Below are 26,351 nucleotides of genomic sequence, written 5' to 3'. Positions count from 1 at the left end.
AGAAGCAACATCAGAATTTAGACTGACAACACGAATAAAGCGGAGTTCTGCAACAGACTGGTTCATAAATATGGAACCATGTAGTCCTGCATGTCCTCTCTCCCCCCTGACTCCTACACCAGTCTATTGTAAATCATCACATCTGAATAGTGGATTAGTTCCACTGGTTTGCACGGAGCTCTATCTGGATTCCAGTATATCAGTAGAAATCTGCACATTTCTGCCTGAAGTCTCTCCACTTTACAGGTGCTGGCCAGTAAATTAGAATATCATCAAAAGGTTGAAAATATTTCAGTAATTCCATTCAAAACGTGAAACTTGTACATTATATTCATGCAATGCACACAGACCAATGTATTTCCGATGTTTATTACGTTTAATTTTGATATTTATAGGTGACAACCAATGAAAACATCAAATCTGGTATCTCAGAAAATTAGAATATTCTAAAGGCCAATGAAAAAATGTTTGTTTCTCCAATGTTGGCCAACTGAAAAGAATGAACATGAAAAGAATGTGCATGTATAGCACTCAATACTTAGTCGGGGCTCCTTTTGCCTCAATAACTGCAGTAATGCGGCGTGGCATGGACTCGATCAGTCTGTGGCACTGCTCAGGTGTTATGAGAGCCCAGGTTGCTCTGATAGTCGTCTTCAGCTCCTCTGCATTGTTGGGTCTAGCGTATTGCATCCTCCGCTTCACAATACCCCATAGATTTTCTATGGGGTTAAGGTCAGGCGAGTTTGCTGGCCAATCAAGGACAGGGATACCATGGTCCTTGAACCAGGTGCTGGTGGTTTTGGCACTGTGTGCAGGTGCCAAGTCCTGTTGAAAGGTGAAGTCTGCATCCCCATAAAGTTGGTCAGCAGCAGGAAGCATGAAGTGCTCTAAAACTTCCTGGTAGACGGCTGCATTGACCCTGGACCTCAGGAAACAGGGTGGGCCAACACCGGCAGATGACATGGCACCCCACACCATCACTGACGGTGGAAACTTTACACTGGACCTCATGCAACGTGGATTCTGTGCTTCTCCGCTCTTCCTCCAGACTCTGGGTCCTTGATTTCCAAAGGAAATGCAGAACTTGCTTTCATCAGAAAACATAACTTTGGACCACTCAGCATCAGTCCAGTCCTTTTTGTCCTTGGCCCAGGCGAGACGCTTCTTGCGCTGTTTCTTGTTCAAGAGTGGCTTGACACACGGAATGCGACACCTGAATCCCATGTCTTTCATGAGTCTCCTCGTGGTGGTTCTTGAAGCGCTGACTCCAGCTGCAGTCCACTCTTTGTGGATCTCCCCCACATTTTTGAATGGGTTTGTCGTCACAATTCTCTGCAGGGTGCGGTTATCCCTAGAGCTTGTACACTTTTTTCTACCACATTTTTTCCGTCCCTTCGCCTGTCTGTTAATGTGCTTGGACACAGAGCTCTGCGAACAGCCAGCTTCTTTAGCAATCACCTTTTGTGTCTTGCCCTCCTTGTGCAAGGTGTCAATGATTGTCTTTTGGACAGCTGTTAAGTCAGAAGTCTTCCCCATGATTGTGGTGCCTTCAAAACAAGACTGAGGGACCTTTTAAAGGCCTTTGCAGGTGTTTTGAGTAAATCAGCTGATTAGAGTGGCAGCAGGTGTCTTCTATATTCAGCCTTTTCAGAATATTCTAATTTTTTGAGATACCAAATTTGGAGTTTTCATTAGTTGTCACTTATGAATATCAAATTTAAATGTAATGAACATTGGAAATACATTGGTCTGTGTGCATTGCATGAATATAATGTACAAGTTTCACGTTTTGAATGGAATTACTGAAATATTTTCAACCTTTTGATGATATTCTAATTTACTGGCCAGCACCTGTAGTGGCTCAGAACCTTCTTCTTTTAGGGTTTACTGACAAGATGTTCCTCAGAAACTACAGAGAACAAAAATGGACCATTGCTGATAAAGTTTGACAAATCAACACTGGAAATCAAACATGTGTACAAACACAACATAGTGATGTTGACTGTGAAGCTTTGAGTGGAAACAGACAGAAAAACAACGTCTGGATCCTGGAATCATCACAGCTTCCATATTTAAAGTACTGGAAGAGGAAGAACCACGCTCGGCAAGTTTAAGAGCCAGCTGAAAACACGCTTTTATTCTTTAGCTTTTATTCAGGAAGAGTCCCGTTAACTGATGGCTTTGCACTTTTTGCTGCCCCACCTAGATTTTATCTGCATGTTTTTGTTGGTTTTTAAATGGTTTTATATGTTTTTTTAATGTTTATTTCTGCTGTGCAGCGCTTTGTTTGGTCCTTTGGCCATGTGAAGGCGCTACATAAATAAAGTTTTAGTTAGTTAGAAGTTCACAAGGAATTTTTTAGAAGAGTTTCAACAAGAACCAGATTGAATCCATGAATCTGAAAAGGTGTTTGTGAGTGAAAAGTGTTATGGAAATGATATATTTCATTACTTTAGTCCTAAGGCTGCGCAGTGGTGCAGTGGTTAGAGCTGCTTCCTTGCAGCGAGAAGGTCCTGGGTTCGCTTCCCGGCCTGGGATCTTTCTGCATGGAGTTGGCATGTTCTCCCTGTGCATGCGTGGGTTCTCTCCGGGTGCTCCGGCTTCCTCCCACCGTCCAAAAACACGACTGTTAGGTTGATTGGTCTGTCTAAATTGTCCTTAGGTGTGAGTGAGTGTGTGTGCATGGTTGTTTGTCTTGTGTGGGCTGGCACTCTGTCCAGGGTGTACCCCGCCTGATTGCCCATCGACCGCTGGAGATAGGCGCCAGCCCCCCCTGCGACCCTACATGGACAAAGCGGGTTCTGAAAATGGATGGATGGATTACTTTAGTCCTAATAACAAATCTATTAACTGAATGTCCTGAAAACATTCACACATACACTCACTCTCACTCTCACACATGATCCACTCCCATTCCTTTCTTATCTTTTGTATAAATAAACTCTGACCAGATGTTCGGGGCATTTGCCCTGCGCACTTGCCACAAATCATGATTTGGTTGTATGTCTGCCTCATTGTCTCCTTTTCTCTCTCTAGCTGCAGGAAATGGATTCATTGATAAAATCCCTTACATAATTTGGTCCTTCGAGAGCCGGGGTCCCGTCACCTCGCGGCGTCTAGAACCGACGCCGGAGGACTGTCGACAACCTAAATCTCCTCCAAGCGCTGAGTTTTGCTGGGGGGTCGGTGAGGGTCTTGACGTCGCTGGGAGGAATGCGGATCCACAAACTCAAGCCCTGAAGTGGAGAGATTTGGTGAGACAAGTTTGTTGTTTGTTTGTTTTGTCTTTGTGGTACCGAGAGAAATTCCTTTTTGACCAGAGATAAAGTGGTGACGTCCGCCGTGAATAGGATGGTTTTGACGGGTTCTTTGGAATGCTGTCTGCACGTTTTGTGCATTTTAGCCGAAAGCAGAAGTGCAACTCTGGTGTAAGAAATAAAAGGAGACCGGTAAGATAACATCGAGATTACAAAGTGTTGTCGTCCGCCGGTCTTAGCGGTCTAGCAAGGACCCGTACTCGTAAGCATCCTGCCCGTGGATTCGGACACACCCATGTGCTGACTGGACTCTAGCAGGTTCTGCTCTGTAAGTTTGCAGCTCTGCTTTCATGTGAAAATCACCACTTCAACTAGGAGCTGAAAATCTAAAGTGGAGCTGAACCAAAGAATCCCTCGTCAAACCAAACTCTCAAAGAATCATTTTACTGATGTAACGTTTCAGGTCTCTGACCTTCTTCAGACTAAAACTAAAAGGCCAGAGTCTCCATCTTTAATGACTCAGTCAGGCTGAATGTTTGTCTTCTTTACAAAGTAAAACAAGTTTAATCACTTAATGTTTTTACTCCAGAAAACAAACTTTCATCATTTGGTCAATGTTCTCTTTTTCTACTGATTAGAAACAAGAAGAAAAATAAATCTGACATTTAATGTTTTACATCTATAAGGAACAAACTGGTCAATAACAGCTTTAATGTTTTACAACACACCATCAGAATAGAACAGGTTCCACTTAAACAGCAGCTAAAAGTAAAACCTCTTAAGAGAACTGAGCACATCACTCCTGTTCTTAAATCTCTACACTGGTTACCAGTAAAGTACAGAACTGATTTCAAAGTACTTGTACTGGTTTATAAATCAGTCAATGGCATGGTGCCAGATTCATGTCTGACCTCCTTCCTGTAGCCCACAAAAACTCTGAGATCCTTAGGAAGCAAATCAGCTGGTAGAACCCCAGGTCGGAACAGGGTGAAGCTGCTTTTAGCTGCACACAGATGGAATCAGCTTTCTCATGACTTCAATGTGCCCCAACTCTAGTAGCTTTTGAATCGAAATTAAAAACCTTCATGTTTTCATCACCCTTTGAATGAATGTTCTTATACTGAGCTTTCTGCACTGTAACTGCTCTCCTTTTAATTTAGTATTTTTCTTTTTAAACCTAATTTTGATTTGTGTGTATTTTAATTTTGCTGTCACGTTGATTTTAATGTTCTTGCTATTCTTGCTAATTGGAAGTACATTGAATTGCCTCTTGTGTGTGAAGTGTGCTATAAAGTTACCTTGCCTTCAAAATTAAGACGGTTACTGTCGCCCTCTAGTGGACGCATCAAGCATTACATGAAACAATTACTAAATTAGCACCTTCCCTAAACTTTGTTCTACTTGTGGGGCGGCTGCCTAACTTAAAAACAAAAACAAACAAAACGTTTTCTCCTAAAATACTCATAAAGCTTTTTTCTGCCCCTAAAGAAAAACATAAAAGCGGTTAAAGGGTCAAAAAGTCAAGAGAAAATGAGATTTGGTCAGATTTAGATAATGGAACTTCATTAAAATAATAATAATAATATCTTATTTTTTCTGTCCACTAGGAGGCGGTAATTTAACTTACGTTGGTTGCGCAGAAGCAAACCGGAAGCTGTTAGCAGAGTTAGCTTGTTGCAAAATGTCTTCACTTCAGTCTCTGGGAGAGTTGATCAGCTAAAGCGACTAACTGCTGCAGAAATCTTCTTACCAGGCTGTGGAAACTTTCTCCTCCTCAACAACTTGGTGCGAGTTCTTTCCAGAAGCAGAGAAGATATTCTGCGGTCTTCGTGACAATCGGAGCTCCAAAAGCAGGTGATGGGTCAGAAAAGCTTTTCTCTAGACTTCCTGTCCTCTGGGTCTGCTGCTGTTCCTTTGGCCTCTCTGAGAAACGCGCTCGTTTAGCTGCTTTCATCAGATTGAAGAGGTTCCCTCTATCAGACTCGCTCATCTGAGTTGGTCATGATGCAGGATCGCTGCTCGCTCTCTGATCCATCCTGCTCACACTCTCCGACGGAAAAGCCCCAAATCTGAATGTGACTCTGGAGGAAAAAGCGGTTAGCTCTACTCCGTGAACTCTGGTGACCAAAGGTCCTCTTTTCCAGACTGGATCTGTCCTCAGCTGATCAGAACCAAAGCGTTGGGTCTTTAATCTCATGAGTTGTTCTGAAGCAGCATCTTAATCAGCTCTCCTGCTTTGTTTCTATTGCAGCTGTTAGCTAAACACGGCTAAAGAAAACCTGCTCCCACTTCAGGATCATCCATCAGCTGGGACTGATTCATCGTGTTTACGTCACCATCTGGATCTGGACAGCATGGATACAGGTGTGTGTGTGTGTGTGTGTGTGTGTGTGTGTGTGTGTGTGTGTGTGTGTGTGTGTGTGTGTGTGTGTGTGTTTAATTTGACTTGGATATGTGACAGACATTCACTCCACGGTCAGCGATGGGTTTTCATGCCATGTTCAAGTTCCGCCGTCACTGAAAACGACTACTAAAAATCGAAATCTTCCAAATTACTTGATTAAATTACTCTAAATAAACTGTCAACAGTCTAACTAAATTAAATGAACAAAACAAAAACACATTTGATAAAATCTGATCTTTTTTGTAGTTTTTTTAAATAATTTTTTTGTTATTACCCATGTTATCATTATCCAGATTTATCATGTTAATTGCTCTAAGTACTAATCAGTGGTGTTACTAAGCTAGACCAATAAGTGGCAACGGTTATATTTTTTTAACATTCAAGATCTGATGTTTTTTTTTTTTAGAATTTTTATCAAAAATGAAGTGATTTCTTTCCATAGCTCCTGGGTTCCTTGCTTTTATTACCCAAGACCATTTGGGTACGAATAACCAATGATGTTACAGAGCTAGACCAATGACTCAATGCAGTTTTTTGCATATTTCATACAATGATATTTTTTTATTCATTTTATAAAAAAACTTTGATTTTCTTCAGTAGTTTCCAGGTTTTGTGATCTAATCCAATGAGAAACAACAATTGTTAACATATTTCATTTTATTAAATATTTTTTGTGGAATTAATAAATGTCCTAAGGATTAAGCTTCTGCTTTTTACAGAGATCATTGTCCTGCTGGCTTCATCAGACCGTGATCTCCAGTTTTCTCTCTCGGTTTGCAGGCGAATGTGAAGCAGTTGAAATGAAAATCAGCTCCTCTATTCTCTGAGGCTATGGTCTTGAATCGTAAAAGGGTAGAATGCCCTCTCCAGGTCAGCAACAAGGTTCTGCCTGTACCTCTGGGTCTTGCTCACGAGTGAGGGAAAGACTGAGCACAAAATTGATAGACGGATTAGCACTGCATCCACAGTGATGCAGGCATTGTACTGGTCTATCGTGGTGAACAGATAGGTGAGCCGGAAGTTAATTTACTGGTCGATCTACTTTCCAACCATCAGCTATGGTCACATGATCCAGTGTTTCCCCTAGGAATTTTTCCAGCTGTGGTGGAGGTGGTGTTGGCCGGGGGGGGGGGGGGGGGGGGGGGGGGGGGGGGGTATGACACGTCTCACCTTTACGTTAATATTGTTTTATTTGATGCACTCCACTTTGAACTGCACCAATCCAGCGACTGCTGCATTGTAATAACTAGTATTAAAGGTGAATACACCAATATTTGCACAAGAATGATTTCTGTTTTAAACTCTCAGTGACACACTTTGCAGGGTGGATTTGGCATTTAATTTTTCTTGGCGTCTGGAAAAACATCTTCTTTTGCCCCCTTTATTTGACTTTCTGCCCCCTTTATTTTGGTCCAAGACCATTACTGGGCTGGCCCTAATAAACACGTTCTACACCCCTGCTTAGTAGACTTAATGAAGTATTTTTAAGCCAGTATAAAAATGACTGAAACACAAATTTACATATTTGGCATTATTGACCAATATCTTTGATTTAATTTATTTGTTAAGAACATCAAGATGCATTACAGTGAACATTATAATAAGCTGGGCGGACACTGTGCGACTTTTTCACTCGTAACACAGCTTCAGCTCAAACTGTACGACTTCAGCGCAGGGCAGATCTCACGAGTCATGTGCTCACTGTACGTCTGGCAGCAACACGTCTGACCTAAAATATGCTAAAAATAGCAGTTTTTACACAACACGTCAGACTTTTTTGTCTTGTTTTGCCTGTTGTCCTTCGGGAGTGCTGCAGGAGGACACACAGGGATTTATGGGGGTTGGATGAGGAAACGAAATAAAGAAAGTAAATCTGTGTTTTGTGATCAGTTTAATTTGACACGAACACGACAAACACGCTTTCTTGACAATCTTTGTGAGTAAAAAAACGTGTAGAAATAAAAACGAACAACGTGTGTTATTAGGTAAATAGCGGGTGAACGGAGTTGATGCAGGATTGCGAATGCGCCGTGAGCGGTTCTGATACTTTTTGGGTCGCAGCCGCTCGCAGCGCCGCTTCAACCCTCATGAGGAACGAGATAAATATTAAACACTCCAGAAGTCCGTGCGAGCTCACGATTGCTGATCGGTAGCTGGTCACGTGGTGTTAATCGCCTCTCGTAACCCCCTGTACACTACACGACGCTCAGCGCAAAACTCGCCCCGATCTTTTGGATTCTCGCACGACTGGAAAATCTGCTCAAAAAAGTGAAAAAGTCGCACAGTGTCCGCCCGGCTTACTGTGTGTGTGTGTGCGTTGATGCCTGGACCGAGCTGACGGAGCTCCCGGCTGCAGTTTTGCGTGTAAGGAGGGGCGGGCGCTCTATCTGACTGGCCAATCACAGAGCTTGAAGACAGTCAGTTACCCAATGAGGATTTCATTCAGCACGATTACAGATATTTACGAGTTTTACACTCGTTTCTTGCTCGTATTCGTCAAAAATGCTTTATCCGTACGCTCATAGCTGTAACCACCCTGCCGTGCCTCCTCCTCCTTGCTACCTGCCGGCTGTGATCACAAGCAACAACACAGCAGTTCCCGCTGCTTCTTCGGGAAATGGCGCAAAAAAAAAACATCAATAAAACTTGGGATGTTGTAGGCGTGGCGGTGGGATTTCAGCCGTGGCGGCCCGCCACGGCTACGCCTATGTAAGGGAAACCCTGTGATCTGGGTAGTGATAGACAGAATGAGATCACAGATACTAGTGGCTGAAACGAGTTTTTTTCACAAGGTGTCTGGGCTCTCACTTAGAGATAACGTGAGAAGCTCGCTCATCCAGGAGGGGCTTGGAGTAGACCCGCTGCTCCTCCACATCCAGAGGAGCCAGTTAAGTTGGTTCAGGCATCTGGTTAGGATGCCTCCTTGCTGAGCTTTTCCAGGCATGTCCAAGCAGAAGGGGACCTAAACGTAGACCCAGGACACGCTGGAGGGACTTTGTTTCTCTGCTGGCCAGGGAAGGCCGTTGAATTTCCCTGGAGAAGCTGGCCTAAGTGGCTGGGGAGAGGGACATCAGTTCCTCACTGCATAGGCTGCTGCCTCCGAGGCCTGACCCTAGATAAAGGAGGAAAATGGATGGATGGATAAAATGGGAAAAATTTAAATTTTCTTAAATAGCTTCCACGTACGTTAATCAAATCACACAAAATCAATTCCTAGTTATGTTGCTAAACTGATGAGACACATCAGCTTCTATTTCCTAGATTTGCATAATCCCAGAGGCTCTGTAACATTCTTTAGCCTGGGGTCTTGGACACTGTTACGATCCCTGGTTTCATGCCTCTAGAAAAGTCTCTGTACTTAGTTTAGTTTTTGTCTGAGTGTACAGCCCGGCTCTCCATATTCTTCAGCATGCAGCCCAGGGGATTGAATTGGCTTTGTTCCTGGTTCCACCGCCCATCACCTGGGACCAGCTGGGAGTCATCCAGCAATCAGCTGCTGGGTAGCTTATAAGAGACTTCCTGATCGGCCTGCAGTTGGGGAGCAGCTGGTGGTGTGCTGTTTCCCCCACTTGGTCAGCTTTGTTGGACCTTTGTGCTGATAAGCTTGGTTTATGCTTGACGCATTCACTTTCTGCTTGGTGATGCGGCTCGCGGATGGAACGCGCTTCACAACTTGCAGCGTTTATGGTTTGTGCGGCTCGTCTCAGCGGTGAGCCAATACTCTCCCAAACTGTAGGGGGCAGCATGGAGCTCTACAGCATGCATCCAACACTACACCATAGTAGAAGTAGAAATTACTGTTTACAACACGGCATTTCAGCATTTTTAACAGCGTCCTCGTCTTTTCCGATAGTGCGAGCTATTTCTGTCCACGAATTATTAACATGTTGATCACGGTGATCTCTGAGAGCTGAATCATACAAATGTCTGTATTTACGAACCTCTGCCGTACTAGTTCTTGCCGGTCCACCATGTTTTTCCGCGTCCGTCCGTCCGTCCGCGTGGTTAGAAATTTTCCGAGGTGCGCGTTGCGGAAATCTTGGGCCGTGCGGAGATGCGGTGGAGGGGCGTGGTTGTTAAAATGATGCAAAATGACGCAACTTTTCCGCGCGGAGCCGTGCGGACCTCGCGGACGCGTCAAGCATAAACCAACCGTTAAACTACTGTGGAGGATTACTAGTGAGATGTTGTTGTTTAGAAGCGTGGTTAGACCTAAAGGTGGTTTGTGTAGAGTTAAAGCTCCTCTGGATGGATTTAGGGACGGTAAATGCTATTGCCCTCTTTCAGTAGAAGTCCTTCTGAGCCTGTGTTTTTTGTCTGGTATATTCACAGCTATGAGAGCGTTAAGTAGGGCTGTCGCGATTGAGGAATTCCCCCTGCGGTGAGTCAGGGCAGCTCAATATTGCGATATGCGATATTATTGCACCCCGTTTTTATTTATGTACTTAGCAAATTTGTTTAATTACTAAACTCATGGCAATATTTCCTTTGAAACATTGTGCTTACACATTTAAAAAATGTTAGAAAAAAATACATGGCCATTTTTAACACTTTATTGAATGCAGATCAAAGGGCAGTAACGGCATTCTTTGACTGAACTTAAAAACAACATTCAGGAGGTTTAACGTTGAAATGCAAATTTGGCTGCAACATCTAACAGAAATAAAAAAAGTGCCCTACTATCTCCTCGATCAGCGCGGATTTTACCTCTCAGCATGCGCTGTCGCGAGATTTAATCAAGTGCGGTAATTGCGGTGGCACGTCATGCAGCGCGGTGGGTTTCTTAATATCGCGATATATTGTTCTTGCGATTATTGCGACAGCCCTAGCGTTAAGTTAGTATTGTGAATGTTTGTTTGGTAAGGTTTTTCTCTGTTAGTATTTATCTGTAAATTGTAAGTTTATTTATCTGCTGTTTTCCTTTATTAAATGCATGTACTCCTCCCATTCCATCTGGCCACAGGTTTATGTTACCTCTAGGGCTGCTCGATTATGGCAAAAATAATATTCACGATTATGGTGACTGAAATTGAGATCACGATTATTTAGGACGATTTTTCAATTTATGTTGATTTTATTTGTTTTTATTCAGTCATAAAACTGCTCAGGGCACAATCAGGACGAAAATAAGAAACAAGATGATCACTAAAATAACTCCTGATTCCCAGTATAAAAAGACCAATATACTTATAGCTCATAGTTTATGACCCAAGGGCTATAGACCTTGGTTTAACTCATTTAAGTCTAACCAGTACAGACCCAAATACCAATATCTTGCAAATACTGACAGCAAGAATTATACTGTGGCATTCATAACAAATACATGCAAATAAATTGATGTTCACAAAAAATTGCATAATACGTATTTAGTGGTGTCAAGGTGCTGTAGGAGCGTGCACTAGCGCTGTGTCCTCAGAGAGATTAGTTATTATTTATCAGCGTGAGGAACTTATTTCTACCTTATTTATAAACTATTTATTTACAAGTCCATCAGTTAATGTAATAATTGTCCCAACCACAGCTGCACCCCCCACCCCCAACCCGGTCTCACAGCAATCGGGGCAAGCTGCACGTGTGTTTAGCGCGCCGCACGCGCACATTTAGCCGTTTTTAGTGGCTCAGGAGTCCGCAGGTGCGGTGTGTGTGTCACTCACTCTGGTTGCTCCAACAAGGAGCCGGCTCCGAGAGCTGTTTTTTTAGCGACCGACATCGCTACATCATTCCCTTTCCTAATGTCCTGAAGAACGGTCCGGAGAGCAGGCGGTGTTTAGCTAACCTGCAGGAAACGTCGACGATAGTTATCCAGAAAGTAGCTAAGGGTTACCAGAGATGTTTCTGAGGTGTTCACTAGATACTTTTAAGTTAAAAAGTCAAGAAGGGGGTCTGAAAAGCTGCTAGAAATAGCGTCAAAGTCGCTAAATTGGCAACACTGTGGGAGGAGCGCTTCATTTGCAACTCGGGGCAGCGCAGGCGGGAGGAGCAAATAATCGGCTTGTTTTGTTTTTTATAATCGTTCAAAACTCAGATCGTAATCGTGATTAAAATTCGATTAATTGAGCAGCCCTAGTTACCTCCTTACCTTCCTAGCATAGCCAGGACGTAACAGACACCCAGATGAAACTGGCAATGACAGTTCAACACGCTTCACAACAACTGATGGGATTTATGGCTCCTTCATGGGAGCCATTCATTAGTCGGCCATTTGCCTCTAATAGCTGTTCAAAAGACTGGCTCCTTTTTGAACGAAGCAAATTCATGAGAGTGGGGCAAATGTGTTCCTCTGGTGTCTATGAGGTTGTTGGGTAGCATTCCACCGACATTGGCACGTGCAGAGGGGGGGCAGAGGGTGCTTGAGCGCCTGCCCCTTTTGTCCGAAGTGCCCAAAGTGCCCTTTTTCCGGTCGTTCGTCAGATTTTACTGTACAAAACTGTTATACTCAGGGGTGGACATTAACTTCAAAACCAACCGGCCAGCCGGGCCGGTAACTCTGAATATTTACCGGCCCTGCCAAGAATCTACCGGCCCCGCTGGTCAGCTGCCAAAACGAGTCAAAATAACAACTGAACCGTTTTAAATGGAATAAACCTTTATTTTGTACACATTCACAAACATTCTCTCTCTCTCTCTCTCTCTCTCTCTCTCTCTCTCTCTCTCTCTCTCTCTCTCTCTCTCTCTCTCTCTCTCTCTCTCTCTCACTCTCTCACTCTCTCACTCACTCACACGTAGAGCGAAAAGAGCTGAGGAAATGGAGGACACCAGGTAGTTAAAAGAAAAACTACAGCTGAGCCGAGGCGCGCCTCGAATGGGGCGCGTCTGATCTGAACTGAGGAGCGGCGAGCAGCGGCCGGACTTCGTGAGCGATTCGCTTCGGGCGCTTCCGCGGCCATTGTGTCCCCGGCGAAACGCCAGCTTTCAGCCACTCCCCCTGCTGCTTCCGTCTGCTCTCGTCTGTTTTCCAGACGAGCCGCTACTCAACTCAAATACGGCCATTCTCCACGCTTCCCGTCTTCTTTAAACCTCCAAGAATCATTCCACCTACGCACACGCTTCTCTGCTTCATACCGTTTCGAACTGTCTCGCTTCTCCTCACCAGTTTTAAAGCGTTTTGCCGGAGATTTCATCAAGAAATCCCATCCCTGTGGTGGCGCGATCTTCCTGCGTGCTTGTGTGTTTCTAGCATGGTTCCACTTCGTTTTTAATAGTGAACTTATAGTTCAGGTGACAATAACTAGAATCGTGCAGTACGTGGCTAGAGGCGCACAGGTTCACGCGCGCGAAACGAAAACTGCGGCTTCCTACAGGGCGGGGCCATGATGTAGGTGAAAGCCGGTGTGTAAATGACAAATAAAGCTTGGGCGCCACCCGGGCGGTAAGTCGTCAAGTATTTACCGCCCGACGAGAAAATTTTGCGCCATTGGCGCTCGGGCGCTTTAACGGTCCACCCCTGATACTGTGATACATATCAGGCACTAGGACCATGCGGAGGCAGCCGCCTCAAGCTGAAGCCTATTTTCCCTTAGACCCGCCTACGAGCTCACTGATTGGCTCTGCCGCATCATACTAACGTGTGATTGGTTGTCGCTGCTGTCGCTCTACCTTGCAGCCACGGAGACGACAGACCGGTGTTTTGCCTGTGGGCAGGAGTCTGCGTTCATCTACCTGTACGTTTTTTTCTGCCTGCTTCACGTCAGCTGGATGGATTTTAATGTCAGAGCTTTTGTTTACGTGCGTTTGAGTCCGTGGCTAGTGTGTGTGGAGCAGAGTCGGGTAGCTGCATGTCTGGGACAGAAAATGAGACATGAGAGAGACTTCTCATGAAGTGTTGAAGAAACTCACAAGAATCACGGATGTGTCTCACTCTAGATTCTCCGGGTCATAACTTCTGAATTACTAATCGAATAAAAATACTTCAAACGGGTTCTAAAAGTACATAAAACGAGCTTTCCAACGAGGTATTACATGATGTTATTCATGTTACTCCAAAAATCGCTATTAGAAGGAAACCAGCTTCGCAGCGTCACTGAAAGAAACGGAGCGAACCGCGACGGGAGAGCGAGAACCGAAAGGAGGAGACGGTCTGATCATCTTCATCAGCAGCTTTTATAAAGTTATGGAAACGTCACAAATAAAATCCACCTGGTTGGTCAGGTGTCCCAGAAGGCTGTTTCTGTAGATAGTGACATGAGGAGGGACAGATTAAAGTCCCACTGGTTTTTATTTGAACACTCAACTGTTTACTAAATGATTCAGCTTCATTCCAGCATTATTTATACGTACAATAAATATTTATTTAGCTGAAAATATCATTTTATCAGTGCAGAATTTTATTAGCTGACTTTTTGTAATGAAATGTTTAAATTTAACCTTTTATCTGCTTATTGATCTTCATAATGCTGGCAGAAATGTAGCTACAGCTGTGAAGTAGCCCATGAGTGTTATTTTATGATACCTAGTATTTATTTTACTGTATCCCGTTCTCTGGACCAGAGCGTAGACCTGTGGTCACAGACAGGCTGCAGTCATTAAACTGGTAATCGTGAGGTCAGGGGTCACACTGTTTTCTGAGTGTTAGTTCTGAGTTTAAATAGTTCTTTTGACATAGTTTGCTCAAGTCATTTTGAAGTTCCTGTTTAGTAATAAATGTAAATAAAATTCAAATCCTTTTTTTTTTCATTTAATTTTCAGTTTTGCAGACTTTAATAAACATAAACACAAATACAAACTAGACACTGAAAGCTGAGGTTGTTCTGGAAAAAGGAGCAGAGTTACAAACATTTTACACTTTTATTACAATTTTAAAGCCATAAAACAAAACAAAAAAAACTTGTTATATTTATGGTCATAAGAGGGTTAAACGTGATAATTTTTCTGCCTCCCACAAAGAGATGGTAAAAGTGAATGTGAGCATAATTATATATGTTTTATTACGTATTTTTTATTATTGACTATTACTCCAAAGGGTTCAGATGAATGATAAATGATAATGATAGATGACCCGCACTTGTATAGCGCCTTTCAAAGTAAGGACTCCAAAGTGCTTTACACTACAGTGTAATCCATCACACACACATTCACACACTGATGGTGATGAGCTACGATGTAGTCACAGCTGCCGTGGGGCGCACTGACAGAGGCGACTGATGAAGGCAACTGGACTTCTTTGGTTTCTTTAAAACATTTCACTTCTCATCTGAGGAGCTTTGTCAGTTCTAACTGGAATTTGGGAGAGTCAAGCTCATAAGCTGTAGCTGTCTGTTGTTATTTAAAGAGCAGAAACTACTCTGAGTACCCCGCCTCTACTGATGGTGAGTCATCGTGTTGATTAGATGCAGGAAGGTGTGACCTAGACTGAAACTGCTTAGGAATGAGAGTCAAAGCTGCATTATTGGTACTGGAAAGGTGAAATCTAAGCCCCGCCCCTATTTAAAGTGGGGTTTCCACGTTTTGACATAGATAGCTTCTTTTACTCCTCTCTCAAATCATCTATCTTCTCTGTCCAGAATGTGGACTTTGTCATCTTCAAAGGTGTGTCCGTTGTCCTTCAGGTGAAGGTGGACTGCAGAGTTTTGACCTGAAGAGGTGGCTCTCCTGTGTTGTGTTATGTTCTTGTGTAATTGTTGTTTAGTTTCTCTAATGTAAACATCTGGACAGTGCTCCTACACTGGACTGCATAAATGTCGCCACTGAGCTTATGTTTGGGTGTTTTGTCTTCTGGATGGACCAGGTTCTGTTTGAGGGTGTTGTTGGGTTTAAAGTTTACCGGGATGTCGTGTTTGGAGAAGATTCTACTAAGTTTCTCTGCGACTCCTGCCACGTATGTGATGGTGGTGCCTTTGTGTAAAGGGTGTTGTTGTTAGGTTGGTAGCAGAGCTCTCATGTTTAGTGCTAAGTTCAGTGAGATCATGGAATAGGATCAAGAATTTTCTACTGACAGGATAAAAATCTCAGCTAACATAGCTGTAGATCACACTGGATAAGTCTCTGTGGTTGCATTTATTTTACATTTATTTTACTACCTCTTACTAGAGCTGTCTTTAGTAAGCACAAAATATATTTGGTTGTACACCTGTGCAATAGCAATAAAGTATCTTGAATCTTGATTCCTGTTAAGTGTACTTCCTGAATGAGGGACCTTTTCAGGCTAAAATGACAAACACAGACAGGACGACTTCTTTCTTCTTTTATAATGCGTTGCATCACCACCTGGTATCAGAACAGGACTCAGTATTGGAAGATAAAGCATTTTAGTGTCTTTACATATTTCTGTACTGTGTTTATCTTGTTGTATTTAGTTACTTTTCCCCAATTGTTGTAAAGTGTCCATGGGTGTCATGAAAGATGCTGTTAAATATAAAGCATTCAAATATACATTGTGTTTTTTGAATATTGTTTAGTATCTGTTGTGTTATTTTTTTATTGAATGAAATAAAGATAATAATTAAAAAAAATAAATAAATAAAATGTATTATTATTAATATTATTATTAGTTCTGATCTCACCAACTTAAACAAATAATTCAACTGTTTGTTAATATGTGTGTGAAAATAAAGTTACAGTGGTTATTTATTAAGATAATGTGTTTCTGTTTCCCACAGATTTTCACCAGATGGTTAAAGAAGAAGCTCCTGAAGATCAGAGTCCTGGTGTGGACCAGCAGGATCCAGAACAGTTCCACATGAAAGAAGAACAGGAGGAAGTCTGGACAAGTCTGGAAGGAGAGCAGCTCCATTTGAAGGAAGAAGCTAAACTTGCCAGGTTTCCATTCACATCAGTTTCTATAAAAAGTGAGGATGATGAAGACAAACCTCTGTTCTCACAGCTTCTTTATCAGCAGCAAATAGAAGACAGAGACGTTCCAACCAGCAGCTCAGCTGACCAGACAACAGCAGAAACTGGTAGAGGAGCAGAATCTAGCAGGAACCCATTTCTTAACCCTAATGAACAGATATCTGATTCTTCAGAGACTGAAGTTAGTGAAGATGATATGAATCTAAACATTGAGTTGTTAGAATCTGGGCCTGAAACTGGAGATGGAGACAATGACTGCGGTGAAAACAGGTCTTGTGAGTCTGATGTTAAGACTGTCAACAACTCATTTAGCTGTCCTGAGTGTGGTAAAGAGTTTCTCCACAAGCGGACTCTCCAGAGACATGTGAGAGTGACGAGTCATTCAGCAATAAGATCTTCAGGATGTTTGGTGAATAAGAAAACAGTTAGATTAAAACAACATGTGGACTCATCCATGAAAGTCCAGAAAGAACTAAAATCGTTTAGTTGCGACATTTGTAGAAAAATATTTCGTCATAATAAAAGTTTAAATGGTCACATGAGAGACCACACAGGACAGAAACATTTTGCGTGTGAACTCTGTGGAAAAAGCTTTTGTAGAAGAACTATTTTAAACAATCACATGAGAGTTCACACAGGAGAGAAACCGTTTGTCTGTGAGCTCTGTGGGAGAAGCTTTACTCATAGGACCAATTTAAACAGACACATGAGAGTTCACACAGGACAGAATCCTTTTGCCTGTGAGTTCTGTGGGAAAATTTTTAATCAAAGGACAACTTTAAACAGACACATTAGAGTCCACACAGGACAAAAACCTTTTGCCTGTGAACTCTGTGGAAGACGTTTTAATCGAAGTTCAACTTTAAACAGTCACATGAGAGTCCACACAGGGCAGAAACCTTTTGTCTGTGAGCTCTGTGGGAGAAGCTTTAATCGAAGGACAAATTTAAACAGTCACATGAGAGTCCACACGGGACAGAAGCCTTTTGCCTGCGAGCTCTGTGGACAAAGATTTAGCTATAAGAAAAGATTAAACAGTCACATGAGAGTCCACAAAGGACATAACAAATGTATTTAAATTGCAAGTCACCCCCAAATTAACTTTCTTATACTGATAAATGGTCTAAACTAGTGACTAAAAATGCTGTAGACAATTGAGGTCATTATTTAGATGTTTTAGTGCATCTTATTTAAAATGTAAACATTAAGCTTTAAACTGCCAGTGTAGCGCCCTCTTCGGGTTAAAGCACTGCACCATAAACATGAATACGTAGACGCCCTGTTGGGTGCAGGAGAACGTAACTGTGTTGCCGCCATGCTGGATGGGTCTCCTCACTCCAAAGTCAATGCAGAGTGAGCAACTATGCCAGTTTCTGCGCAGTCTACGGTTACAACCGGCGTACTGTTGAAAGTAGATCACATGGTGTCAGTGTTGCCACAGTTACCTTGAAATAGCAGTATGATTACTGACTACTGATTAGTATATTCAGAAGTAACTAAGTTACTTTACTGATTACTGCATGTCAAAAGTAGCAAAGTTAGATTACAAGTTACTTTCAGCAGCTGTTCCTAACTGTAATCATCACCTCAACACTAAAATCAGCAATCAGTTTTGTGATATTGATGCAATGCATAAGGAAAATTGCTAACAGTTAGCATTAAACATAAGCAAACACTGAAAGCCATGACTAATGTTAAAAACATTGATCTAATTTCCCTCTGGGATTAATAAAGTATTTTTGAATTGAACTGAATGAACAAACTAAGTCAAGTCTTTACCTGAAATGTCTATGTGTTCCTGCCATTGAATGTGGACTTTTGTGTGAAGAGATGTAAGATGTGAGCATGCCATGCTGTACTGAAAACAAATTCCACCAACTTGTTGTGTGGTCATTAATAAATGAATCTGAATCTGAACAGCAGTGGGATCCTATTGCTCAGAATGGTACTCGTGGTGCAAAATTAACACCAACCAGAAATAGCACCATCAAAACACTGAACAGAAGACACACAACAGCCAACACAAACCTAGCAATAAAACCCCAACAAAACACTTGAAAACACAAAAAAATAGGACAAAACAACTGAAAACCAGCTACCCTCAATGCACCTAAGCACGTTGTCTGTTTCGCGATGGGCGGGGTCACTAATGACACCATTGACTGGAACGAGCAGCAGGCGAGTGGATAGCCAGGTTTCCGGTTGTTCTATTTTGGTGTGTTTTGTTGGGGGTTTGTTGCCAGCATTGTGTTGGATGTTGTTAATCTTTTGTTCTGTGTTCTGATGGTGATAATTGTGGTTTTGTTCATTTTGCACTGAGAAGCGGCTCCATTCCAAGTAATGGGATCCCAGTGCCGTTTGCCTTATTATCGATGTGCCAAATAATAGACATGGCTGCCAGTGTGGATGATCACATTGGCATTCCTGCCAATACATTGCTTAAGCATAGCAAAAATTATTCCTGCCGCCAGGGCTAAGTACAATCAGTTCAGTCTTCGTGTCATTCAAATGTAAAAAAGATTTGCCGTCCAGGAGTGGACGTCCTCTAAGGCATCTATAAGCTTTAATATTGATCCATCAACCCCCCCCCCATTGAAAAGGGAGGTAGATCTGACAATCATCAGCATACAATACAGCCGAAGAAGAGCATAGCCATTGTAGGGCCACACCTGTGATTCCCACCCAATGTTGTTGCCGATCCAGACGAATTTCATGATCGACCGTATCAAAGGCTGCTGACAGGTCCAACATCAAAAGAATGACAGCATCACCCCCTATCACAAGCTAAAAAATAAAAATAAAACACTGTTAAGAACCAGTAACAGCACAGTCTCTGTACTGTGACCTGTTCTAAACCCTGACTGAATATACAGCCCGCTCAAGCAATTCAGATATGAAGGGTAGATGTGAGAAAGGGCTGTAATTGGCTAACACAGTTTCCTGCATCCCCTTCTTTTTCAACAGGGGTCACATAACAGCCCTAAGGGGGACCACACAGGAGGCCAGACTAGCATTTCAAATAACCAGTAAGTATGGGGCCAGGACAGAAAAAGCTAATGCTAAGCCAGCATGTAGCACGCCATTACATTGTTGCTGTTAGATGTTAAATGTTATTATAATTTCCAGTAGATTACTACTGAACATGTTGCTGAAATAATTAAATTCTACTGATCACATATGAATATATTTAGATATGTTTAGTAGGGCTGCAGCTATAGAATATTTTAGTATTTGAGTATTCTGTTTAATCATCCATTGATTAATTGAATGTACTGTCTGACGACGTTTCCATACTTTTGGCTGCACGAACCATCAGCATGTTTTTTTCACATGAAAACGTCGTTTGTACTGCGCAAAATTTCTTCCGGTGACACAAAATACCACAATGTAGTTGCTAAACTGGATCCACTTTCCACCCGGTGGGTGATGTGCCTGCTCCAAAACTCTCCAGCCCAGGAGAAGTTCAATGCCCACAAACAACTGCTGGTTCGCCGCTACATCCTCTCTAACACGGAACAAGCTACTGTCTCCCGCCGGCCATGGAGATGGTGCCGCTCAGAAGTTTATGGAGAGTAGGGCTGCCACAAACGACTATTTTAATAGTTGACTAATCGCACGCTTTGTTGACAATTAGATGACGAATCGTGTCCTTCATAAAAGTTTAGTTTATTGTACCAGGATGCTCTAATAAACCCATCATTAGCTTCTAGTTTGAAGTATCACTTCTGTGCCATCTACTAATAAAGACAAGTTGATAGCTCATCAAACAACTTTTAATTAACTTTGTAACCTGCGGCATCATTTTGCCTGCAGTTTATCACTCCTGAAGTAAAACCTAACTTTGATCATCAAAAAAGCATGATGAAACAGGAAAGCAGAAAGAAATGTTATTTTTTCACTTTTGTTCAGAAAATTTAGAATTTAGCATTTTCATCACATTTTGCTTGTATTTTATTTAAAATATTTTTTATCTTTATTCTGTGGTATTTTGTATTTAATAAATACTTTTTGAAAATTAAATGTAACATACTGAAATTTATTCTGTACATTTTGTTCTACAATTAACCTGGTATGTATAATCGTTAAGAACTGGGTCATTTTTACATTTATAAACAGAAGAAAATAATATATCGCAATATATATCGTTACCGCATGTGCTTAAAATATTGCGATATAGATTTTAGGCCTTATCGCTACCCCTACTATAGGGTGTCATGAAGAGGAAGATGCTGTACATCAGAATAGGGCAGAACGATTAATTGCATATGCAATTAAATTGCGATGTGACAAAAGGAGATTTTCTAACCGCAAAGGCTGTGATTTGACTGTCAGCAAGTGGTTAGCATAATACCAGAACTGCCAACCTGTACACATTTTGCGTAGCCAGTACGCAACTTGGCATCTATTTACGCTGGTACGACTCACCCCTCTAAACTATGCAAAAATCTGCGGATACGTGAGTTGAGTTCTGTGGCAAATATGCACAACACGACTCAGCGGCGTGGTGAAAAAGTTTAAGCCAATCATCGTAGAAAAGCAGAGAACAACCAGAGCTAACTATCCTGCTTACCCTATAGCGTAACACCCCCGCCCCCCCTCCTCCCTGCTTCGTCCTGCCCGCTGCTCCTCTCTCCCTCCGGTTCGCCACTCGCTGCTGTTCTGGTTAGGTAAACTGTGCGTGTGTTTGTGTGTGTATAAAATTTTCAATCGTGTGAATGGGGAGATTACAGCATGAAAAGCAATGGAGTTGCAAAAGTCCGCGAAAAAATGCCGCACAAGTGGTACTCAAAAATTTTTGACAAGGTTGGCAGGTCTGCTATGCTAATATACATTGAAAAACCCATTGAGATGCTAATGCTAATATCGCTAATTACATTCTTTTCTTAAATTACGAATTAGAAACGTGCCAAATTATTACATTCTAACCCTAACCCTACAATTCACCTCGTATGTGAGATTGTTCAAAAACAGTAATTTTACATGTATAAACAGAAGAAAATAATATATTGCGAAATATATCGTTACAACATGTGCTTCAAAATTTATCGTGATATGGACTGTAGGCCATATCACTCGATCCTACTCTGGGGTATTTGTGAAGAGGTAGATGTAATACATCAGAGCCAACAATTCAGAATAGCTGAAGGCCACTAACAGACCAACGTAGGCTCTCGTAACACCTGAGCAGTACCACAGACCGATAGACTCCATGCCACGCTGCATTGATGCAGTCATCCAGGCCAAAGGAGTCCCAAATACATACCGAGTGGTGTACATTCTCATACTTTTCATGTTTATACTTTTCAGTTGGCCAACGTTTCTAAAAATCGTTTTTTTGCATTGGTCTTATATTCTAATGTTCTGAGATACTGATATTGGGATTTTCATTAGTTGTCAGTTATAATCAGCAACATTAAAAGAAATAAAAATTTGAAATAAATCAGTTTATGTGTAATGAATTAATCTTATATAAAAGTTTCACTTTTTGACTGAAATAAACCAACTTAGTCAGTTTATTCTAATTTTATTACCAGCACATGCAATTGTAAGTCTTGGTCTACCTTCTGATAAACAGTTATCACTGTCAATAACATGACCTTACCTCAGAGGAAAATGGCATTCTGTTGGACTGGAAACATACTTCGAGTGCAGAATATCGCAAATCAGGAGATTTATTAATTTATATAATGTTCTGTGTGTAATAACTCATTAAAATCAATGTGGGAACGTGGGGGGGGGGGGGGGGTGTTGTAGAACCAATAAGGCATTTTATAAATAAAGGCCTTTCTACCGAAGTTTGAGGTTGTCAAGGTGTTAAAAAATAGATTAATTCTAGTAATCCTACATTTAAAAAACATTTTTACATTCACCTCAGATGAAAAAGTCACTCAATTCACAAGTTTTGTTCTCTGATTTAGTTCTGATCTCACCAACTTTAACCAATAATTCAACTGTTCGTTAATATATGTGTGAAAATAAAGTTACAGTGGTTATTAATTTACATAATGTGTTTCTGTTTCCCATAGATGTTCACCACGTGGTTAAAGAAGAAGCTCCTGAAGATCAGAGTGTTGGTGTGGACCAGCAGGACCCAGAAATGTTCCACATAAAGGAGGAACAGAAGGAACTCTGGACCAGTCAGGAAGGAGAGCAGCTTCATTTGAAGGAGGAGACTAATCCTGCCAGGTTTCCATTCACATCAGTTTCTATAAAAAGTGAGGATGATGAAGACAAACCTCAGCTCTCACAGCTTCTTTATCAGCAGCAAATAGAAGACAGAGATGTTCCAACCAGCAGCTCAGCTGACCAGACAACAGCAGAAACTGGTAGAGGAGCAGAATCTAGCAGGAACCCAGTTCTGAACTCTAATGAACAGATATCTGATTCTTCAGAGACTGAAGTTAGTGAAGATGATGTGAATCTAAACGATGAGTTGTTAGACTCTGGGCCTGAAACTGGAGATGGAGACAATGACTGCAATGACAGCAGGTCTTCTGAGTTAGATGTTACGACCTTTAGCTGCCCTGAGTGTGGTAAAGAGTTTCTCCACAAGTGGACTCTCCAGAGACATGTGAGAGTGACGAGTCATTCAGCAGTAAGATCTTCAGGATGTTTGGTTAATAAGAAAAATGTTAGAGTGAAGCAACATGTGGACTCATGCAGGAAAGTCCAGAAAGAGCCAAAATCATTTATTTGTGACATTTGTGGAAAAATATTTATTCATAATAAAGGTTTAAACAGACACAGGAGAGTCCACACAGGACAGAAACCTTTTGCGTGTGAACTCTGTGAGCAAAGATTTAGATTTAAGTCAGCATTCAACATCCACATGAGAGTCCACACAGGAGAGAAACCCTTTGCGTGTGAACTCTGTGGAAAAAGCTTTAATCAAAGGCAAACTTTAAACGGTCACATGAGAGTCCACACAGGACAGAAACCTTTTGCATGTGAGCTCTGTGAGCAAACATTTCGTAATAAGTCAACATTAAACATACACATGAAAGTCCACACAGGACAGAAACCTTTTGCGTGTGAGCAATGTGAGCAAAGATTTAGTCATAAATCAACATTAAACAGTCACATGAGAGTTCACACAGGACAGAAACCTTTTGCGTGTGAGCAATGTGAGCAAAGATTTAGTCATAAATCAACATTAAAGAGTCACATGAGAATTCACACAGGAGAGAAAGCCTTTGCGTGTGAGCTCTGTGAGCAAACATTTAGTTTTAAGTCAACATTAAACAGTCACATGAGAGTCCACACAGGACAGAAACCTTTTGCATGTGAGCTCTGTGAGCAAACATTTTGTTTTAAGTCAACATTAAACAGACACATTAGAGTCCACACAGGAGAGAAACCTTTTGCGTGTGAGCAATGTGAGCAAAGATTTATTCATAAATCAACATTAAACAGTCACATGAGAGTTCACACAGGGCAGAAACGTTTTGCATGTGAGCTCTGTGAGCAAACATTTAGTTTTAAGTCAGCATTAAACAGACACATGAGAATCCACACAGGACATAAACCTTTTGTCTGTGAACTCTGTGGAAATAGCTTCGCTCGAAGGGCAGCTTTAAACAATCACTCGAGAGTCCACACATAAACATTTAGCCTGTGAGCCATGTGGACAAAGATTTGGCTATAAGAAAAATGTAAACAGTCATATGAGAGTCCAAAAAGGACACTACGAATGTTTTTAAAGTGCAAGTCACCCCAAATAAACTTTCTTTTACTGTAACAGTAACTGCTTGTTAACGCAAATTAAATGCTGTTTTTTATTAACACATGATAAACACACAGGCTTCCCAACTCTGGACATCTCCTGTAATTTATTTTCAACAAATTTCCCTTAACAGTTTCAACTGATTGTCCCATTTAGTAATAAAACATGATTGTGAATCTCTCTCTCTCTCTCTCTCTCTCTCTCTCTCTCTCTCTCTCTCTCTCTCTCTCTCTCTCTCTCTCTCTCTCTCTCTCTCTCTCTCTCTCTCTCTCTCTCTCTCTCTCTCTCTCTCTCTCTCTCTCTCTCTCTCTCTCTCTCTCTCTCTCTCTCTCTCTCTCTCTCTCTCTCTCTCTCTCTCTCTCTCTCTCTCTCTCTCTCTCTCTCTCTCTCTCTCTCTCTCTCTCTCTCTGCATAATTTACCTGCTGTTATTCAATGGTGAAGCAAAACTTAACTTTCATGAGAAATTCTTTTGAATTGTTTGGAAAAATAAAACGATTACTTGAAAAGTTTTGTAATAAATGCCATTTAAAGAACTTTCAATGAATTAAAAGCTTGAATCCAGGACTGTTTTCTCATTGTGTGATAAGTCTCTAATAAAATCCTACAACACTTCACCTGCTGTCTCCCACTGCCCACTCACCTACTCAGCTCTGGGACTAAGAAAGACCTGATCAGAGAAAAAATTGGAACAAAGCAGAAATTCAGCCTTTTTAAAGCTTCTTGATGTGTGAAGAAGAAACTGTAGTTCCACAGAGTTCTTTCTCCTTCAGAAACAAAAGGACATGAAGTTTCTGATGGAAGATTTCCCATCTGTGGATGTGAGATTTAACAAGGAATCAGGTCCAGTTGACCAAAAAGATGCATCAGAGTCTGCTATTAAAATGTGTGCAGCCAAACAACATTTTCATGGTGCAGAGAAACATCTGAGAGGATGAGATGAAATCAGCTCCAACTTTCTGTGGCCAGGTGGAGTAACAAGGGCCCAGGCGGGATTCTATCCCCAGACTCCCGGGTGAGAGTCACGCATGCTAACCAGTCAGCCAAAGGGACATCCCCTTGGCCAAGTAGCTAGGGCGCATGATCAATCGGGACACTGTGACAGGACGCTCACACGGTCACATCTTTCCACAAGCATGTCCTCGTGCTCCTGCGCAGGGTGCCACAAATTTCACATCCATGGACCTACATGACAGTGCTACATGGATCCTACCAACAACGCCAAATGTGGCCAGGGGGCCACCTTATCAATTTAAAATTCAACGCCACCTGATAATCAGGAACCAAAACCAGCTGAACCTAAAGGCACATTAGTTCAGTTTTACAGATCAAGCTTGAGACGGAGTTCCATTCCACATATGCAGAGATTTATTAAAGGAAAATAAAATGAGTTAAAATCATCTATTAAAAATACCATGCACCTAACAGATGAAAACTAATTAAAACCAAATCAACTTAGGCTGAGGCTGACTAATGTGACTGCCTAAAATAGAGCCCAGAACTTAACTCTCTAGACAAACCACAAGTAACTTCACCCCAATCACACGTGCATGCATTCGGGGAGTGAAGTGACTCTGGAGCACACGCACACCATCCGATGGGACCACCACCAGGGCTTGACCACCACTGTCAGCTCTCAGCCTAAATGGAAAGAAAACAAAGAGCACGGTGAGAATCCAACTCCAAACACACACACACAGCAACAGCTGGGCGGACAGGCCGTCAGGAAATGAGAGAGCCTACAGCTCACCTGCACACCCACACACACACACACACACAACCAGTCTCTTAGCCTGAGCCTCAGCCGTCCTTATAAGCTCCCGTGCTGATGACAGCCGCCGGCTGCCAGGCGGTAGGGCCTGCAGCCCTTCGTTGAAATACCTGCACCCACACTGGGTGTAGGTCCTCCGCTGATACTCGGTCCAAAGGAGCGAGAGAGAAAAGCCTCTCCCGATGGTCTCAGCCGATCCCCCGTTTAACCAGCCCGAGCAACGGGGTAGAGAGGCCTTGGAACCGGATGATGGGCCAGCACCGAATCAGCAGGAAAACAGGGATCAGATGGAACAGTGCAGAAAAGCAGCAGAACAACAAAGTCTCCCGTGGGGACACACCCCTTCCTCGATCACTTCTATGAAGCACATAGGATAAAGAGAAGCCTTCCGTTTCTCTGGGAGGACCACA

General features: G+C 42.1%; 1 protein-coding gene across 4 annotated transcripts; it reads left to right on the top strand.

The window, feature by feature from the left end:
• Positions 1-4,914: 4,914 nt before the first annotated feature.
• LOC107380973 (oocyte zinc finger protein XlCOF6-like) lies at positions 4,915-24,246 on the top strand. Of its 4 annotated transcripts, XM_054743224.2 has the most exons (5): positions 4,915-5,111; positions 5,509-5,621; positions 16,257-16,416; positions 19,414-19,475; positions 22,476-24,246. In XM_054743224.2, exons 2-5 carry the CDS (start codon positions 5,612-5,614, stop codon positions 24,050-24,052), a joined length of 1,809 nt encoding a protein of 602 aa, XP_054599199.2. In that variant the 5' UTR covers positions 4,915-5,111; positions 5,509-5,611; the 3' UTR covers positions 24,053-24,246. The 4 variants fall into 4 exon arrangements, with proteins under 4 accessions (XP_054599199.2, XP_070400344.1, XP_054599205.2 ...); XM_070544243.1 differs by lacking the exon at positions 19,414-19,475 and having other exon boundaries at positions 4,916-5,111; positions 16,257-16,445; XM_054743229.2 differs by lacking the exons at positions 4,915-5,111; positions 5,509-5,621 and having other exon boundaries at positions 16,308-16,445.
• Positions 24,247-26,351: the final 2,105 nt, after the last annotated feature.

This window comes from Nothobranchius furzeri, chromosome 14, assembly GCF_043380555.1.
Source record: "Nothobranchius furzeri strain GRZ-AD chromosome 14, NfurGRZ-RIMD1, whole genome shotgun sequence".
In the NCBI taxonomy this organism is placed as follows: domain Eukaryota; kingdom Metazoa; phylum Chordata; class Actinopteri; order Cyprinodontiformes; family Nothobranchiidae; genus Nothobranchius; species Nothobranchius furzeri.
The sequence above is the reverse complement of the archived record's forward strand: the minus strand, read 5'-3'. Positions and strand labels throughout refer to the sequence as shown.